We start from the raw sequence: 16,789 nt of genomic DNA, 5'->3' as shown, positions 1-16,789 counted from the left end.
TCCTGAAGTAATTAAACTCACTATATTAAAACAAACATTCCTTTCAAGCCTACTCCCCCCAGTTAACCGATTTCCATATACTTATTTTGGCCCCTACCCTTTTATTCAATTGCATATTAAATAGGCAAGAACATGCAGTATTATACCAGAATACCTCTGCACTTTGTACCTGAGTTTAATTGCACTTTTTACATTTTAATTGTTACTTGTCAAGAGAAAACCCCCATTTCCCCAACACTGTCCATTTACGATCCCCTCCCTCATCAAATGAAAATAATTAAGAATATTTTTAAAGCTGTCTGAAGTGCAACAGCTAATAATGAAAGCCAACTATTACATTTTAAGTAAGTTTCTAACCTTAACAGAAACACTCATTGTTGCAAACACCACTCACCTTTCATCATACAGTGCTTTTACTGTTAAAACACTTTCACATCTTATTACCTCATTCTAGCCTCACTACCATCCTGTGAAGGAGGTATGGCAGGGATCATTAATTCTATTTTATAAGTGGGGAGAATGAAGCGTTGAGAGGTTAAAACACTTGTCCAAAGTCATACGACAAGTTCACGGTAGAAAGTATCTACAACTTTTGCCCTGTGCTTTAAAGAGTAGCTAAAGGCCAAGACAACACTGGCTGAGGCCAGAGATATCTGACGCACCATTTGTAATCTACTATTTGCAAACTTTCTTACCCTTTTCTGGTCAATTTTTCCTCTTCTCCATCTCTTTTCTGTTTTCTAGGTTTAGTAGAGGACCCTTAAGTACTTCTTAACGACCCTTTTAGTGGCACTCAGAGAAAAAATGGTCTTAATTTATGAACCCGAAAAGCGGCTATAAACGTGCGGTCCAAGATGATAGGGTCAACAAAAAACTTGAAGAACATCGCTGTACAACAGAACTTTCTGTGACGATGGAAACGTTCCATACCTGCACTAACACACTAACCACTAGCCTCATACGACTTCTGAGTGCTTGAAATGTGTGCAGCACAACTGAGAAACTGAATTTTAAAATTTATTTAATTTCAATTTAATAGCCACATGTGGCTAGTGGCCACCATATTAGCACAGTCCTAGAGAGTCTTCAGTCAACCTCTTGTGGTATTAATGACAACATATGTATGTTTATTAATGACATAAGTAATTCGATACAACACCCTTACTGGAATCTCCTCAGAAGCAGGACCATCATTCCCATTCAACCTAATATTTTTAGAAATTTCCTTTTTCCCCTTAGGGTTAAATAGTAGTAGGTGGAGCAGAATAGTCCATGGCATGGCTTTTGGCTCTGCTTGTATAGTTCAGACCGAACAAACCTGAGTATTCAAAAGATACTCCCCCAAATCCAGATTCACCACCCAGATTTATAATATGGGGATTCTTTGAGATGTCTTCATTGTTCTTTCCCACCACAGCCCATCACCCAAGGCAGTGAAGAGTATAAACCCTAAGCACTGAAACTCTCAAAAGGCTTCCTTGTCATAACAGAAAAAGCAGGTAACCCACAGACCTTTATCCTCCCTTCTCCCATGAGATACTCATTTGCCCAGGCAGATTAAACTTCCAACAGCACCCAAATGAATGATGGCCTGCAGGATAAAGTAACCCACCGTTTGCAATTCTACAAAGTTGCTAAGGAACATCTCGGCAAATCTGGAAAGGAGAAGTGTTTGCTTCTCCAAGAGTAAGCTGTGCTTAAGCGTGGTAAACACAATCTTTCTATCATTTCCGGCTAAAACGGAATGGAAGAAACCACCCTGCCAGCCCCACAGTCCTGTGTTCTTGCCTCTGTCTAGAGCTAAACCCCACTCAGTTTTGCCACCCAGGCCCCAGAGCAGTTCACCTTGAAACTCTGTGTTGTCAAGGCCCCTGATGGCCTCCACTGCATCCTCTGCCCGCTCCATGTGTACGAAAGCATAATCTTTCACGATGTCACATTCGATGACTGGACCATACTCCTCAAACTTGGCCCGGAGCTCTTGGTTGGTACAAGTAGGACTGATGTTGCCTACATGCAACTTGGTTGAAGCTTTGCTCTTATTCTTGCTGGCTTCCACGTTGATGTTCACCCCGTGCAGCTTGTAGTGGTGCAGGTTGCGTATGGCATCCTCGGCCGCCGTCTTGTCCTCTATGTGCACAAAGCCGTAGTTCTTAATGATGTCACACTCCAGCACCTTCCCATACTGCTCGAAGAGTGAGCGGATCTCCTGCTCTGTGGCCTCCCGGGGCAGGTTTCCAATGAACAGCTTCACCATCCTGACAAGAGCCTGGAAAAGAAGAAAGGAGATTTCCAAAAGTTAGGGGTGGAGGGAAAAATTTCAGTGCATTGCATTTTGGATTAATCCTCCAAAGTTCTTGGCACCATCAAGATCCTCACAGAGACGTTCATTATGTTTTCAACAGCGGGAGGAAAGGTTTACTCTTAAGGAGTAGTGTGAGTTGTGTGTGACACGCGAACAGGTCGAGTGTCAGCAGGCAGTGCACAGCCCATCATCTCCGTTAAATGAGGCGCATTTTAGATAACAGGGTTAGCTGAAAATACTCTTTGGGGGGCAGGTAAGAGAAGAGTCCAAGCAGGGGACAAGAGGCATATATCTTACTGTCCCTGGTAACAAGGTTTTGGAGGGAAATCTGTGTACCTCTCTTCCGTGCCGCATCACCTTTCAAGATACTCTAAGAATTAAAAGGCCCCCTTTGCCCCAACCTGGGACACCCACGCCCCAGCGGCCCAACTCCAGTTCCTTCGCCCCAACAAAGACTCGACCCGACCTCTGCCCCGCCCCCTCCGGAAACCCGGCCCCGCCTCCTCCCGGTGTCTTCCCCGGACCTCCCGCAGCAAGAGGAGAAACCCTAACCCTGGGCCAACCCCGTCAGCCAGGGGCCGGCCCGGCCCTCTCTCAGGCTCCCCACACACCCACAAGAACCCCTCGCACCTCCGGGTGGCGGCGACGGCGGCGGCGGCTCCCGCGTCAGAGAGAACCCTACAAAATGGCGACGGCCGCTCAAGCCTCAGCGTGACCGGGCCCTTTCTCGCGCGCCAGCTCACGCACGCGCGAGTGCGCGCTGCCCCGCCTCACCCTCGCGGGAGCCGGACGACCAATCCCGCGGCCGCATACAAATGGCTGCCCTGGGCTCTGCTCCCAGTCGCCCCAATACGGGGGCGGGGCCAGCTGGTGACGGTACTGCGGACGGAGGTCAGCCCGCCCCCTGGCCTGACTAGCCAATCACCACCTTGGAAGGTGGGCGGTCGTCGCTCAAGCGTCAGAAGGTTTCTGGACGCAACCACTGACTTGGTGAAATCAGAAGCCCGGGAGAATCACTAAGCATCACAATGGATCGTGCTGCTGGGCCATGTGGGGGAGCGGGGGTGGGGGAGGAAGGCGGCTGCAGATGACAAAGGGTTATCTCACTGGGCCCCCTAAAAAGGGGTTTTCTTAGCGCCTGCCAGCCTCTGTGGCAGTTTGGGACAACATTTTAGAAATAGAGGCGCGCCACATTTTAAGCCAACCTAGTCTTTTTTGGTAGAGCTTTTATACATAATTTAAAAATTTTAAATTGCAAACACGTTATGCATTGGTGAGGAAAAGGAGAACCAAAGATGGCAGAGCTGAGATGGCTCTAAGAGGCCTTCTATCCTAGCTGCACTTAATCAGTCAAGTTTTGTCACATATACATGAAGGCTGGTTTTCTCTCCCTAGCTAGAGAATTAAGCTCTAATTCTGTGTCCTTCAGAGTTCCTGATCCGTGGTGAGCACACCAAAGGAGGCCCAGAGAGGTTTCTTGTTTTGGGGGTAGGCCAGGTCTCCGTGTCCACACCAAGCTGCTGGAGGACTGGGCAACTGAGTCCCTGAGCACTTTCCGGCTTTCAAAATTCAGCTGTGGTCCAAGGGCACCTCCTGGTGGTAAAAAGGAAGATACTAAGGTGGATTACTCTGTCACCTTTGAACAAAGAATAGAAGTTTATGGAGATTGATGGACTGAGCTTATCTCCAAGTAGAGCATGCCAGGGTGGTTGTCAATCATCATTACTCCTTGGTATGCTTTCTGATGCTGTTAGGCACAAATTCTGCAGGCTGACCTCTTCCTCTCCAACTACTTTGTTATGTTTCTTTCACTGAATTCTTTGTTTCCCAGCAATTTCGGAAGAGGCACTGTCCTTCCAATTCTGATAACAATCATGCTTGTCTCCCACCTAATTCTATTTACCTCTCCCCTTTCCTTCTCCTCTTGGTCGTTTCCACTTTCTCTCTACACTCAGACTTTTAAAACATGTATAGGGACCTCCTTGCCCATATCTGAAATAGCTTTCACTCATCTTCACTGTTGTGGTTTTTTTTTTTTTTTGGTATGCGGGCCTCTCCCGTTGTGGAGCACAGGCTCCGGACGTGCAGGCCCAGCGGCCATGGCTCACGGGCCCAGCCGCTCTGCAGCATGTGGGATCTTCCTGGACCGGGGCGCAAAGCCGTGTTCCCTGCATCGGCAGGCGGACTCTCAACCACTGCGCCACCAGGGAAGCCCACTGTTATGGTTTTTTAAGTTGTGTTTCTTCCCTGTGTTCCAGGACAGACTTCCACAAATAGAGTCTGAACCTGCTGTCGCCCACCTTCGTGCACTGTGTTTTGGGTTCTGTCCTCCTCTCCAATGCCCCAAGTTTTCTGAGGTTACCAAAACTAATGTCCTTTTAACAGTTTTCACCCTTCTAAAATTTTCATTCATTCACCATCCTTTTCTCCTGTGTTTTTATGCTGTTCCTCCTCATAGCTCTGACTATACCATTACATCTCCTTCCCCCATCTATTTCCCTGTTCTTATCTATTCCCTGTTACCTCCCTTCCCCTTCCCTCATAGGCAACCAGTAAATGAGTTTAGTGTGTATTACTTTGTTTGTTTGTGTTCTTGCAAGACATGTCTTTTTTTTAATTGAAGTATATTTTTTTAAATGTCTTGCAAGACGTCTTTTTTTAAAATTGATTTACAATGTTGTGTTAGTTTCTGGTATACGGCAAAGTGATTCAGTTTTATATATACGTATATTATTTTTCGTATTCTTTTCCATTATAGGTTATTACAGGATATTGAATATAGTTCCCTGTGCTATACCGTAGAACCTTGCTGTTTATCTATTTTATATACAGTAGTTTGCATCTGCTAATCCCAAACTCCTAATTTATCCCTCCCCCACCTTCCCCTTTGGTAACCATAAGTTTGTTTTCTACAAGACATGTCTTTTTAGTGCACATTTACTTTTTCCCTTTAATTTAAAGTTTTATTGTGGAAAATTACAAAAAGGCACAAATAGAGAATATTATGCACTCCTGTGGACCCCTTACTCAGCATTGACAGTTATCAGCATTTTGCTGATCTTATTTTGTGTAGCCCCTCTACTTTTTGTGTGGGTGGGTGGGTGGGCTGGAGTTTTTTAAGGCAAATCCCAGACATAATGTCATTCGCCTGTAAGGTTTTCACTAACTGCCTCTAAAGAATCAGCTCTATGCTATGCTAATTTCATCTAATATTTATATTTAAAATTTTCCTAGATTGTCCCAAGTATCCCTTTTTACATTTGGTTTCTCCTAATATGGATATAGACAAAGCCCACCCATTGTTCATTTGGGTTAATTAATTTTGCAAATGTTTATGTAAATTGTGCTGTATAGCTCACTGTTTCTCTTTTCACTAAGCACTAAGTTACTGTGTGGTGTCTAACTATTGAGTAATACTCCACAGTGTGCAGCCACCATGTTTTGCCTATCCATATCCCAGCATAGGACACTCAGGTTGCCTCCCAACTCCTTAGTGTTGCTATAAACAAGGTTGCAGTGGACATCCTTATGTTAATTCTGAGCGCCCTAATGGTTTGGTGTGAGAATTTGAGGGGAGATAAGCCCAGGGGTGGGATTGCTGGGTTGCTGGGTCATAGGGTATACTTGGAACTAACTTGTCCAAGTAGTGCCAGGTTGTCCTCTGGAAACCAGTCTACCCTCCCACCTGAGGGGCCCTGCATCTCAGTGTCTCTGCCAATGTTTGCCATTATCCAGTTGTCTAATTTTGGGCAGTATAATAGGTATAAAGTGGTATATCATTGTTGCTTTAATTTGCATTTCTCTGATTACTAATGATTCCAACCATCTCTTATTTCTCTGAAGTGTGGGAGGTTGACTCTTCTGTAACTTCCCTATTCGTATCTTTTCCCCATGTTTCTTGTCAGGTTACAGTCTCCTTTTTGTTTGCAGGATTTTCTTGTATGTTCTAGATATTAATCTCTTATTGGTTTCAAATATCTTCTCTCATTCCACCAAATTATTAACTTTGTCCATGGAGTCCTTCCTTCACTGAACAGAAATCCTTACTTTTTTTTTTTTTTTTGTGGTACGTGGGCCTCTCACTGTTGTGGCCTCTCCCGTTGCGGGGCACAGCCTCCGGACGTGCAGGCTCAGCGGCCATGGCTCACAGGCCCAGCCGCTCCGTGGCATGTGGGATCTTCCCGGACCGGGGCACGAACCTGTGTCCCCTACATCGGCAGGCGGACTCTCAACCACTGCGCCACCAGGGAAGCCCGAAATCCTTAATTTTTTTATGTGATCAACTTAATCAATTTTTGTCTTAAAGTTTGTGCTTTTGAAGTTTTGTATAAAATGTCCTTTTCCATCCCCCTGAGTCACAAATATATTCTCCTACATTTTCTTCTATTAACATTAATGTTTTTACCTTTCACATTTAGGTCTGTAGTCCGTTTAGAGCAGTGCTGTCCAAACAGAAATATAATGTGAACAACATATACAAAATTTTCTGGTAAACACATTTAAGAAATAAAAGGAAACAGTTGAAATTAAATTTAGTATTTTCAAAATCCAATATAGCTAAACTATCTCAACATATAATCAGTATAAAAATTATTGAGATGTTTTAAATTCTTTTTTCTCCTCTTCAGTCTTCAAACTCCGGAAAACATTTTACACTTACAGCACATCTCAATTTGGACTAGCCACATATCAAGTGGCTAGTAGCCGCGTATGGCCTGTGGCTACCATACCAGATAGCACAGATCTAGAGTTCACCCTTGGAGGTGGGGTTAGGTAAGAACGCAAACATTTTTCTCTAAATAATTAATCCATTTTTATCTGTCCCTATTTCCCCATTGATTTGTGGAAGCCGCATTATTGTATTTTTGTGCTCTAATCTGCCTCATATCCGTCACTCCGTTCCATTCTGTCATCTTTCCTGGAACTTTCCCTGTCTTCCACTCATTCCTGAAGGTGTCTCCCAAGACTTGCTTCCTGACCTTATGCTTATGCTTATCCTCTTCTATGTCCTGTCCTTAAGGATTCCTGGACTCGGGTAGCTTCAGCTACCATGTGTTCATAAATGCTCAAACCATATTTTTATTACGTCTCCATTCACAATGTCTGACCGCATTCTGCAGGACTGCTTCACTTGGCTGCCCTATTTACAAGTTAAAATGATAACTTCTCCATTGGTTCCTCACGCCCATATACGTTTCCTTCTAAAATCTCCAGTTATTGCTTTCTCTCCCAACCCACAGGCTTGTCACCAAGGAGTACGAATACCCAGATTCCCTGGGCACGCCGCAATGCGTGATTTTCTCTTCCTTCATACGGTGGAGATGTTACAGTTATACCTGAAGAACAAAAGAAGGTGTCTGTGTAGTGCTGATGTATTACTCTATTTACTCCCACGACAGATTATTCCAGTTACATTATCCACATGTTTACTTTGGCATACTGAATCTGCTCTTCTTAAGAGAAAGGGATAATTATTCTGTGTACTATCTGGTCTACCACAACTCATGTTTGGAAACGTTCTGGGCCTGCACACACCTGACCCTGTCTTTGTCACGGCTGATGACAGTCAGGGTCTGCTCAGCCAGGGCCCTTGGCCGATTATGCTAAAGATGGGGCTGCTTTCCTGGAAAGACCTCTGAGCCCCAAAAAGAAATGGTTGTTTGTATATGGGAAGTAGTGAAAGAACAAAGCTTTTCCTATAGGAGGCCACCAAGGCAAATACTATTGCCCTGAAACCTCCAGTTGCCGAGCCAGAGACAAGAGGGAAAGCCCCCTGCTCCTTTTTTTTATACTTCACTGGATCTAAAATACATTCTCCTGTGTTTTCGTTTACACACTTAGGATGTATCTCGTGGCTTCCCAGGGTGATCTCATTCTATTGGTCAGTGGATTGGGAACCTGTTACTTATCTGATCCCTGTCTGAACTCCCTCGATCCCCTGTTGGGGTCCTCTCTATTGAGACAGAAGGTGGGGGTCGGTAATCACCACCTACATGCTCCAGTCTCCGCTGTCAGGCTGAGCAGTGGCTGAGACTAGGCTGTCTTCCATTTTTGAAAACAGTTGAGAGAATCACGAGTGAAGAAAGTTGTGCACCAGGGAAGCAGTCATTCACTGCCTCCATACTGCTTGTTAATATCATGGTGAACGTCTTTGGTCTGAAAAGAGGTTTGACATTGGTCATCCCAGCAAAGAGGAGGTCATTGTCATGGGGAAATGAGGAGACTCACAGGATAATGTGGTTCTTGGCGGGATGCTGGGGGCAGAGCGGGAAACCTGACACACAGGAGACCAGGGCCAGAAGGAAGAACAGGGGCATGGGCAGAGAGGCTTGTGGTCAGGAAAGCAAAGACACCCAGAGGCAGTAAGAGAAGCTGAGCTGTTTAATCACCTCCTTGGCCAGACTCAAGGCCGTGGTTGCCCCTGAACAACTCACACCCGGAAGCTGTTGAGAGTTGCTGGAGATGGAGGGGCTGCTTGAGTCAGAGGATGAGGGAGGATGGGAAGGGGGAGCTTCGGCGTCTCTGACCTGTCATCTGGCAATCTTGCCCCCAGGTCCTGCTTCAGCTCTGAGAGGTTCCTGGCTGGTCCCCAGGGGCAAGGACTGGATGGCGTGCCCTAGCTGTGGCGGGAGAATGACCCCGAGGCAGGGGCAGCCATTCCCCACGTGGCCTATGGAGAGGGTGCTGTGCTGTGGTGGTGATAGAGGCGTAAGGCTAGGGGAGGAGGGAAGAAGGGGGGGAGTGGAATTGGGGGTTGCCTGGGCCCCACCACCAGTCTGGAATTAAATAGCAGAAGAGAAGGGTTGCCCTTGGGGACACTGACTTGTCTCCAGAGACAGTTCCTGGTGATGGGTTGACCTTGGCAACAGACCCTAGCAGCAGGCAGTTGTCCTGACAAGAGGGTGGTCCCTGTCGACGGTCCCTGGCAGTTTCCTGGACAGAGGGAGGCAGCTGGCCTGGGAGTCTCGCCCCCAACTACTTGTTCTTCTTGAAGAAGCTGAAGCGCTTTTCTCGCTCTCGTTCTCTGCCATCCTTGCCGCGAAGTACGACAGGTCCCTCCGCCCCGACCGGTGATACCGGGGGCATGGTCATGGCCCGGGTCATGCCCCGGGTGGCAGTGGGCACCGCTGGCTCTTCAGGCTCTCCAGAGGCCGAGGACGCAGTGGCAATGGCTGCATTCACCACCCTCAGCCACGAGCTCATCTCTGCCTGCAGTGGGGCGCGGAAAGACAACTGGTCAGCTTGGAGGATGCTATGTTTGGGTGGCTGGCTCGCCCACAGTGGGGAAGTGGAAGAGGAGGAGGTGGAGATGACTGCCTCATCTCACTAGAGAAAAAGACCCCTTTAAGGGAGGGAACATGTTTTGGTGTGGCCTTCACAAACATCCAGTTGGCACATTGTGGGTTGTCTGATATCGAAGAATGAGACACTTCAGACAAGGAAAAAGAGAGAGGCGAGGGAAGAAAGAAATGTGCATCTGGAGGTTCTAAGACTTCCCAGAGAGAAGGGGGACACGGGAGGAGAAGGGACAGCTCACCTCATCCTTGGCCTGGAATAAATATTCTTTCCCATCCTGTAAGCTGTTGGGAGAGAGAGAAACTTCAGGGCAGAGCTGAGACTCTGATTGGCCAGATCAGGGCTGGTGAGAGCTCACTATCACCCAGAGACCAGGCTGGAGAACATGCCCGGGAACCTCAGAGCCAGATCAGACATGTTCTGCACGTTCTTCAGATTCCCGGGACTGTGCCAAAGCACATCCTTCCTGATTGGCTGCCGAGGACCAGGGGCAGGCAGGGGCAGGCCCCCGGAGGTACCTGGAGACAGGGGAGCGCCAGCATCCTGCCTCAAGACCTCCCAGGCAGGATAACTTTTCAGCTTGACAGGCCTGCGTCTTGGTGCTTCGGCTCCCCTTAGTGTGGAATACAGCCAGATCCCCCGCCTCTCCCTCCTTGACCTCTCTGTCCCCTAGTGGCTCCCCTGTGCCTTGTATCACTGTGACCTTCCCTCCCATCCCGAGGGCACGTTCCATTCCTACCCCAGCTTGAAGACATGCTTGCGCTTTCGATAATCAAAGGCAACGCTGCCCTGGGCTCTGGCCAGGCTGACAGGCACTTCTCCGTGGTACGGCACTCCTGCACTGGCTGCCTTAGCATCCTTGTAAAAGCCAAGGCTCCCACGCCGCAGGACACAGTACACGTTCTGCCATGACCTGGGAGAGACATGGTGCAGGTGACGAGGAGGGGACGCAGGTGACCGACTGGACTTTGAGGGGCCAGGCGTCCTGGGAACAGCTTGGCTGTCATTGGGCCCATCGTCTCTACACCCTCCCGGCCCTCACCTGAGGCCCCACCTGCTCCTGAGTCCTACCCCCCACCGCCCCAGTCTAGGAAGAGGTTCTGGGCAAGCCTCTCCAGAAGGCAGGAGCCGCAGAGGCCGCAGGCACCACACGACCAGACCCGGTACCTGTTGGCGGCCTTCTTGCCAAAGGCCTCCATCTCCTGTTTGCGGCACAGCAGCCCCTCCATCTGTTCTTGGGCAGAGAGCTCCGGGCCGCGGGTGGGCAAGGTGGCAACCCGGGCTGACTCGGATGACCTGCTCTGGGGCATTATAGGAGGGGTCGGGCCCCGTGTCCGGGTCTGCTTCTCTCCCCGTGGCCCATTGGCCTCGTCCCCAGCACCAGACCCCTGTGAAGAAAATGGTGTCTGTGTCAAAAGATAAGATGGGGGTTTCCCTGGTGGCGCAGTGGTTGAGAGTCCGCCTGCCGATGCAGGGGACACGGGTTTGTGCCCCAGTCCAGGAGGATCCCACATGCCGCAGAGCGGCTGGGCCAGTGAGCCACGGCCGCTGAGCCTGCGCTTCCGGAGCCCGAGCCCATGCTCCGCAGAGGCCACAGCGTGAGAGGCCCGTGTAACGCAAAAAACAAACAAACAAAAAAGATAAGATGGGAGACACCTAGCCTGCAGGTCGCAAAGCTGGAAGTCCATGAGCTGGTCTTGCCACCTCCACGTTTCCTCTGAGTCTCTGCCCTCTCCTGACCCCGCTGTCCCCACCGCCCAGCTCACACCCCCATTTCATCCCATATCTCCCAGTTATCGATACCCACACCTCCAGGAGAAACTCACAGGCCCTTCTGGGAAGCTGCCCTGCTCAAGTCTCTGTTGTTCCACCAGGGGCTACAAGGACAAGACGCTGTAAGCAGATGTGCAAGGGGAGGGGCTCAGATTCTGATGGGGGCGCTTGGGGCAGCAGGAGTCACCTGTGGGGCTTCCGCATCTGTGCAGACGCCGTTCACGCTGGCTGGCTGTGAGGGTGCTGGCAGGCGAGGCTGGGCTCTGGAACGGCAGAGGTGACAGAGAACGTGAAGTCTGTGTGTTGCTCTGGCTCAGGCCCCACTTCCTCCCCGAAGTGTCCCACCTCTCACCTGTCCCAGGTAGCATCGGGAGCTGTCTGGCTGTCCAGCAGGGCCCCTTCAGGCACACTGGCTGTGGGCTCTGGGGCAGGGGGCTGTTTCCTCCGTTCCTCTTCCTCCCTCTTTCTTTTCCGCTCCTTCTCCTGCTCCTCCAGCTGTCAAAAATTTCTGAGGTCAGAGCATGGAAGGTCCCAGGCATTGGGGAAAGCTGAAATGTCTCAGCTCTAGTCTGATGAAACAGGAAGAATGGAGACTATAATTCCAGATGAGGGCGGGGATTAGGAGTTATGGGGGGGATGGTGTCTCTTAGTGCCACCCAGGGAAACGGATGGCTCCTAAAGCTGAGGTGACAACAGGGCACTCTTGGCTCACATCTGGGAGATGCTGGGGCAATGGGAAGAGAAGAAATGCCTTCTTCAAGCAGGAGAGCGCGCAGAGTCTGGGGCAGTGGGATGGGGCCGGTACTCCTGGGGTCCTGTAGCCCTCACCGCCGTGAGCTTCTCCAGTGCGCTGAAGCGCTCCTCCCAGGCCACTGCGGACTTCTGGAAGGCTTCGTGCCGCTTGATGAGGCTCTCGACTTCATCGACTGTGCAACCCAGCTCAGCACTTCGCACCAACGGCTCCTGGCTGCACAGCCAGGCCTCCGCCATACCTGCGTCTCTCCCAAACACGAGCACCTCCAAAACTGCAGGGATTGGGGGTTGCAGGGAGGTGGCAAATCAGGGTGGGCAACGACAGGGTATTATAGCCACAGCAGCTTCAAGCACAGGGGCACAGAGAAAGCCACTGCCCCAGAGCAGGAGCTTAGGGCAGAGCCAGGCAGTGCCAAGGGTGGGGGCCTTGAATTCCATGCCCCAGATTCCTGGTCTCACCTACTCTGGAAACTACAGAGTGCAAGACCCCCAGCCGCTCCCTCACCGCCCAGAGCCTGGAGCCGGTGCAAGACCCCCAGCCGCTCCCTCACCGCCCAGAGCCTGGAGCCGGTGCAAGACCCCCAGCCGCTCCCTCACCGCCCAGAGCCTGGAGCTGGTGCAAGACCCCCAGCTGCTCCCTCACCACCCAGGGCCTGGAGCCCTCAGTTTCCTACAGCGGCTCACCAAGCTGCAGCCAGTCCATCTTCTCCTGCCACTTGTCAGCTGTCTCCTGGCGCCGTGCCTGAAGCTGAGACAGCTTCTCTGAGATCTGGGTTGGGGCGGGGTGGGGGCGGGAGATGCGAGTTAGCACCCAGAGGGGCCTTGCCAGGGTCCCTGGGGGTCTCACATGGGGGAACCAGTGATTTCTGATTTCAAGAGGCAGACAGTTCTGGGAGAAAGACAGAATGGGGAGATCCCTGAACAGCACTAAGGGGAAGGTGAAAGGTTTCTGCAAAGAAAGAATGAAAGGAAGCAGGAAGACTCAGAGGAGAAATCAGCATTCAGCCCTCCCCCGTGAGGGCGCCCGGCTACGCCCAGGCCTCACCCACCTCCTCAGCCGCGTAGTGGCTCCTGGCGAGCAGCCCCTGTCCCATGTCGATGCAAGAGGAGAAGCGGTCAGCCCTGGCCTCTATCTCCGCCTTGATGCCTTGGTGGTTCTTGATGACCAGGTCTGCGGAGGAAACATCCCTGGGGGCACGGAGACCACATCACCCGCTGCCCACAACCCTATCCCGGCCACCAGCCCATAACCCCCGGAGGCCGCCAGGCTCTGTGGGCCTCACCGGGGCCGCTCCTGGGCATCCATCTGCAGGTTCACTCCGTCCATCCACAGCATCAGCTCCCGGACAGCCTTGAAGAAGCGGAACTTGTCCGTGGTGTCCAGCAGCAGCTGGCGGCGGGCAGCAGAGCTTCCCTGAAGCTGCGCCCAGGCCTCGGCCACGGCCTGCATGTGGCGGCCGATCTCCTCGGCCTTGTCTCCGGCGTAGGCCTTCTGGAGCCGGTGGCCGTCATCCTGCACCTGCTGGGCCTGCCGGGGCCCAGGTCAAAGTCAGGCAGAGTTGGGAGACTCTGAGGGGCTGCAACCTTCCTCAGTCCTGACCTCTGCTCAACAGCTCCTGCCCATTTTACCAGCCGGAGAAGCAGGGGGAGGAGTGGGAGGGGGGTGCTGGGAAAGATGAGAGCTGGAGTCCAGAGTAAGCCCTGTCATACTCTGCCCTGTAGGGTCTTACCAGGGGGCCTGGGCTTAACCTGGGGATCAACCCTTTAAAAGGGTCACTAGCCGGCGAGCTTTCAGAGGCCTGTCCAGCTCGTGGGGGACCTCAGAGATTGCTAGAGTGAGATTTTCGGCCTGAAGAAGGGACTTCGGTGGGGGGCCGACCGGGTTTAAATGGCTGCGGGAAGGATCTATGCTTATTTTGTGTAGGTCTAACACCTGAGTGGGACCAACAGATGGGTTTTAGTACACCATGAAGAATCTTCTACCCACCAGGACCACGTGAAAATGTCACGGGCCCTCAAAAAGCCTTGTCATTACAGGTGTGGACGGGGTGGCTAGATGTCCCCTGGCCAGAGACGGTTTCCTGGAACCATCCTAACGTCATCCCTACGTGGCCCTGCAGAGGATGCGACCCCTCCAGCCTCCCCATGTTCCCCACGGAGTCTCCTCTAAGCCCCCTCATCCCTCCCCCCTGCCTCCACCCATGCTTGAGTCAGACCTGGGCGCTGAGGGCCTGGATGTCGTGCTCAAAGGCACAGTGTCGGCGCTGCAGGGCCTCGGCAGCGTTGAGGTCCCGGCCGGTCCCGTCTGGAAGCTGCTGCTGCTTGTGCTGCACCCGCGCCAGGGCCTGGCGCGCACCGTGCAGGAAGCGCTGCAGCTCGTGTGCAGCTGCCAGCACCTGACCCCGCGTGTCCAGCAGCTCGAGCAGGTCAGCCCAGGCCTCGTTGAGACTGTCCTTCCACTCAGCCACCGTGGCCCGGGTGGCGTGGCCCCCGGCGATGAGCCCGTTGGCCAAGGCATTGGCGCTGTCCACGCGCTCCTGGCCGATCGTGCTCGTGTCCCGGGAGAACTCTCGGAATTTGTCCCGGAGCATCTGGCAGAGGAAGCGGTTGCACGGACAGCACTGTGATGTGGTCCCTGACTTGCGGGGCAAGTCCTTTCACCCCAGACTGAGAACCCACTTCTTTCCCTGGGCCACATGGGCCAAAACAGATTTCTTCAGCAGGGCTGAGTTAGGCAGCAGAAGCAACTGGTTCCCACTGACCCTGGAATTGACTGACACGCCCAGCCTCCAGCCCCCAGCAAAGGGGTACTTGGAACCTTGAGTCTTCAGACAAGGATACCCTAACTATGGTCCATATCTCGGCACCAGTGAGTGTCCAACCCCCAAACCGTGGGGAGGAATCTCAAGTCCCCAGTGTACTGGTGAGGTCTACTGGAAAACAGTGATCGGTCATTTCCTTTTGGCCCGCGTCTATGCGCAGCCCCACGTCCTCCTTTCTGCACGATTCTCCCAATTAAATATCTCAGAACCCAGAGGACAGCGTCTGCACGACCTGGTCTTGCACCCCTGCCCCTTGGTGCTCCGCCCAGGATGAAGTGCTAGTCTCCCAGGGGCACTGGTGGACAGCCAGACAGCACCCGATGCTACCTGGGACAGGATGAAGTGCTAGTCTACCCTTCCCGGAGCCCACCTGTGGCCGCTGTCCTCCCCGCACTCACAGTCACGTGCTCGTAGTCCTGGCCCAGCTCGTGCGAGGCTGCCACCACCTCGCGCTCCTGGATCCACTGCTCCAGGTCGTCCAGCTCCCGGCGGAGCTGGCACAGACGCAGGTGCTCGTGCAGGCGCTCCCGTCGCTCTCCCGCCAGCTCCTTCAGGCTGGCGTACAGCTTGTCCACCTGGGCTTGGCGGATCGATATGCGCGTGCTGCGGGGGAGGGGAGGACACACTGCTCTGACCCCTAGTCTATCCCAGAGAGTCCTGCCCCCCAACTGCTTGCCAAGTCCCTGCTTCTCCAGCTTTCTAGATGGTCCTGTACACATGCAGTACGGAAGGCTCTGCAATCTCTGGGCCTTTCTGGAACTGGCTCCCCTCTCCCCCAGGGACTGGCCTGGGGGTCCAGGTGCTATGCTCACCTCTCTGGGTGCTCGTGATCAATCATGTCTTGGCTGCTGGCTGCCAGCTGGTGGATGGTCTGGGCGTAGTCGGCCAGGGCTTGTTCCAATACCTGATGCTTCTTCACCTCTGCCTGGGCACTCAGCTCGTCCTGGGGGAGGGGAGAGTGGCAGCAGAGAGTAGGGGGAGGGGGGAGGAAAGCCGTAGCCTGAGCTCTGGTCTGGCTCTCACCTTGGCCTTCTCCTGGCCCATCATGTGTAACTCCTGCTCGCCCATCCAGGCCTCTGCCTCCGCGGCGTCGCGGTAGAACTGCTGGGCCCGCAGGGCCTCCTCCAGTCGCTTCCCTCGAAGCTCCAACTCGTGGCCCAGGCGCTTCCACATTTCCTGTAGCTCAGCCAGCTCCGGGCCTGCTGCCGCCGCACCCAGAGCGCGCTGTCGCTCCGTTAGGTCCGCGATCCGCGGCTCGTGGCCCTGGATCTCCTTCTGCAGGGTCTGTCCGTGGCGACAGAGGAGGAGACGCTGAAAGGCTTGCCGAGGGACCCCCTCACCCGACATCCCCCCCTTACGCTTACTCAACAGCAAGCCCCCCTTCACACCATTGTTTCTCATCCTCCCTGCGTCCTCTCACCTCCCCTCTTTTCTGGCCCATGACGCCCCTTCAGTCCACACGATCTCCCATCAGGGGAACCCACCCTCCCGAGGTGAGGAAAGGTGAACCACTGAAGTCTAGGGTTACACCCAGCAACCAGGGGGAGCCAGAGGAACCCCAGTTCTTAAGAAAACACACTTTCAAGTCTGGGGAGGCTCTTGGGACCCTTTCTTCCGCCTTTAGCCTCTGCCTCACCTGGTTTTTCTTCATGAGGAGCTGGACACTGGGCAGGTCCCTGCCATGCTCCATGGAGCTAGCCACGGGCAGCCGCTCCGTCACCCACAACTGGATACGAAAGTGGGGGTTAGTGGAGGTCCGGAGGGCAAAGTCCGAGCTAGGGGTTGGATAGTGGGGACTCCTGGGGGAAGGTTTTCTAGGGCTCCCGGTTCTGGGGCCAAG

At 52.6% G+C, this 16,789-nt stretch overlaps 2 protein-coding genes across 7 annotated transcripts in view; both read right to left on the bottom strand.

Moving 5' to 3' along the window:
• Nucleotides 1–3,090, bottom strand: part of LOC307190098 (RNA-binding protein 4B) — a 28,261-nt gene extending 25,171 nt beyond the window's left edge. For 4 of the 5 annotated variants that reach the window (XR_013829406.1, XM_079928968.1, XM_079928967.1 and 1 more), the window contains exons 1-2: nucleotides 2,642–2,745; nucleotides 1,846–2,269 (exon numbers count right to left, since the gene is read on the bottom strand). Coding sequence is in view for 4 of the 5 variants with exons in the window: in XM_079928968.1 (XP_079785094.1) it covers nucleotides 1,846–2,269; nucleotides 2,642–2,659 (442 nt within the window). In the remaining variant the exon portion in view is untranslated. Of the gene's footprint in view, nucleotides 1–1,845; nucleotides 2,270–2,641; nucleotides 2,746–2,935 lie in introns of those variants that run through there. The other variant, XM_079928969.1, reaches the window with a different exon arrangement.
• Nucleotides 3,091–8,682: 5,592 nt separating this feature from the next.
• Nucleotides 8,683–16,789, bottom strand: part of SPTBN2 (spectrin beta, non-erythrocytic 2) — a 29,138-nt gene continuing 21,031 nt past the window's right edge. The window contains exons 21-36 of one of the 2 annotated variants that reach the window (XM_079930774.1): nucleotides 16,586–16,675; nucleotides 15,973–16,233; nucleotides 15,762–15,892; nucleotides 15,348–15,552; nucleotides 14,344–14,718; nucleotides 13,411–13,655; nucleotides 13,177–13,315; nucleotides 12,812–12,896; nucleotides 12,203–12,399; nucleotides 11,727–11,869; nucleotides 11,562–11,637; nucleotides 11,428–11,478; nucleotides 10,769–10,989; nucleotides 10,341–10,514; nucleotides 9,843–9,885; nucleotides 8,683–9,514 (exon numbers count right to left, since the gene is read on the bottom strand). In XM_079930774.1, the coding sequence (XP_079786900.1) occupies nucleotides 9,281–9,514; nucleotides 9,843–9,885; nucleotides 10,341–10,514; nucleotides 10,769–10,989; nucleotides 11,428–11,478; nucleotides 11,562–11,637; nucleotides 11,727–11,869; nucleotides 12,203–12,399; nucleotides 12,812–12,896; nucleotides 13,177–13,315; nucleotides 13,411–13,655; nucleotides 14,344–14,718; nucleotides 15,348–15,552; nucleotides 15,762–15,892; nucleotides 15,973–16,233; nucleotides 16,586–16,675 (2,670 nt within the window). In that variant the 3' untranslated portion in view covers nucleotides 8,683–9,280. The remainder of the gene's footprint in view (nucleotides 9,515–9,842; nucleotides 9,886–10,340; nucleotides 10,515–10,768; nucleotides 10,990–11,427; nucleotides 11,479–11,561; nucleotides 11,638–11,726; nucleotides 11,870–12,202; nucleotides 12,400–12,811; nucleotides 12,897–13,176; nucleotides 13,316–13,410; nucleotides 13,656–14,343; nucleotides 14,719–15,347; nucleotides 15,553–15,761; nucleotides 15,893–15,972; nucleotides 16,234–16,585; nucleotides 16,676–16,789) is intronic. The other variant, XM_079930775.1, reaches the window with a different exon arrangement.

Source organism: Stenella coeruleoalba, assembly GCF_951394435.1.
Source record: "Stenella coeruleoalba genome assembly, chromosome: 8".
Classification (NCBI taxonomy): domain Eukaryota; kingdom Metazoa; phylum Chordata; class Mammalia; order Artiodactyla; family Delphinidae; genus Stenella; species Stenella coeruleoalba.
The sequence above is the reverse complement of the archived record's forward strand: the minus strand, read 5'-3'. Positions and strand labels throughout refer to the sequence as shown.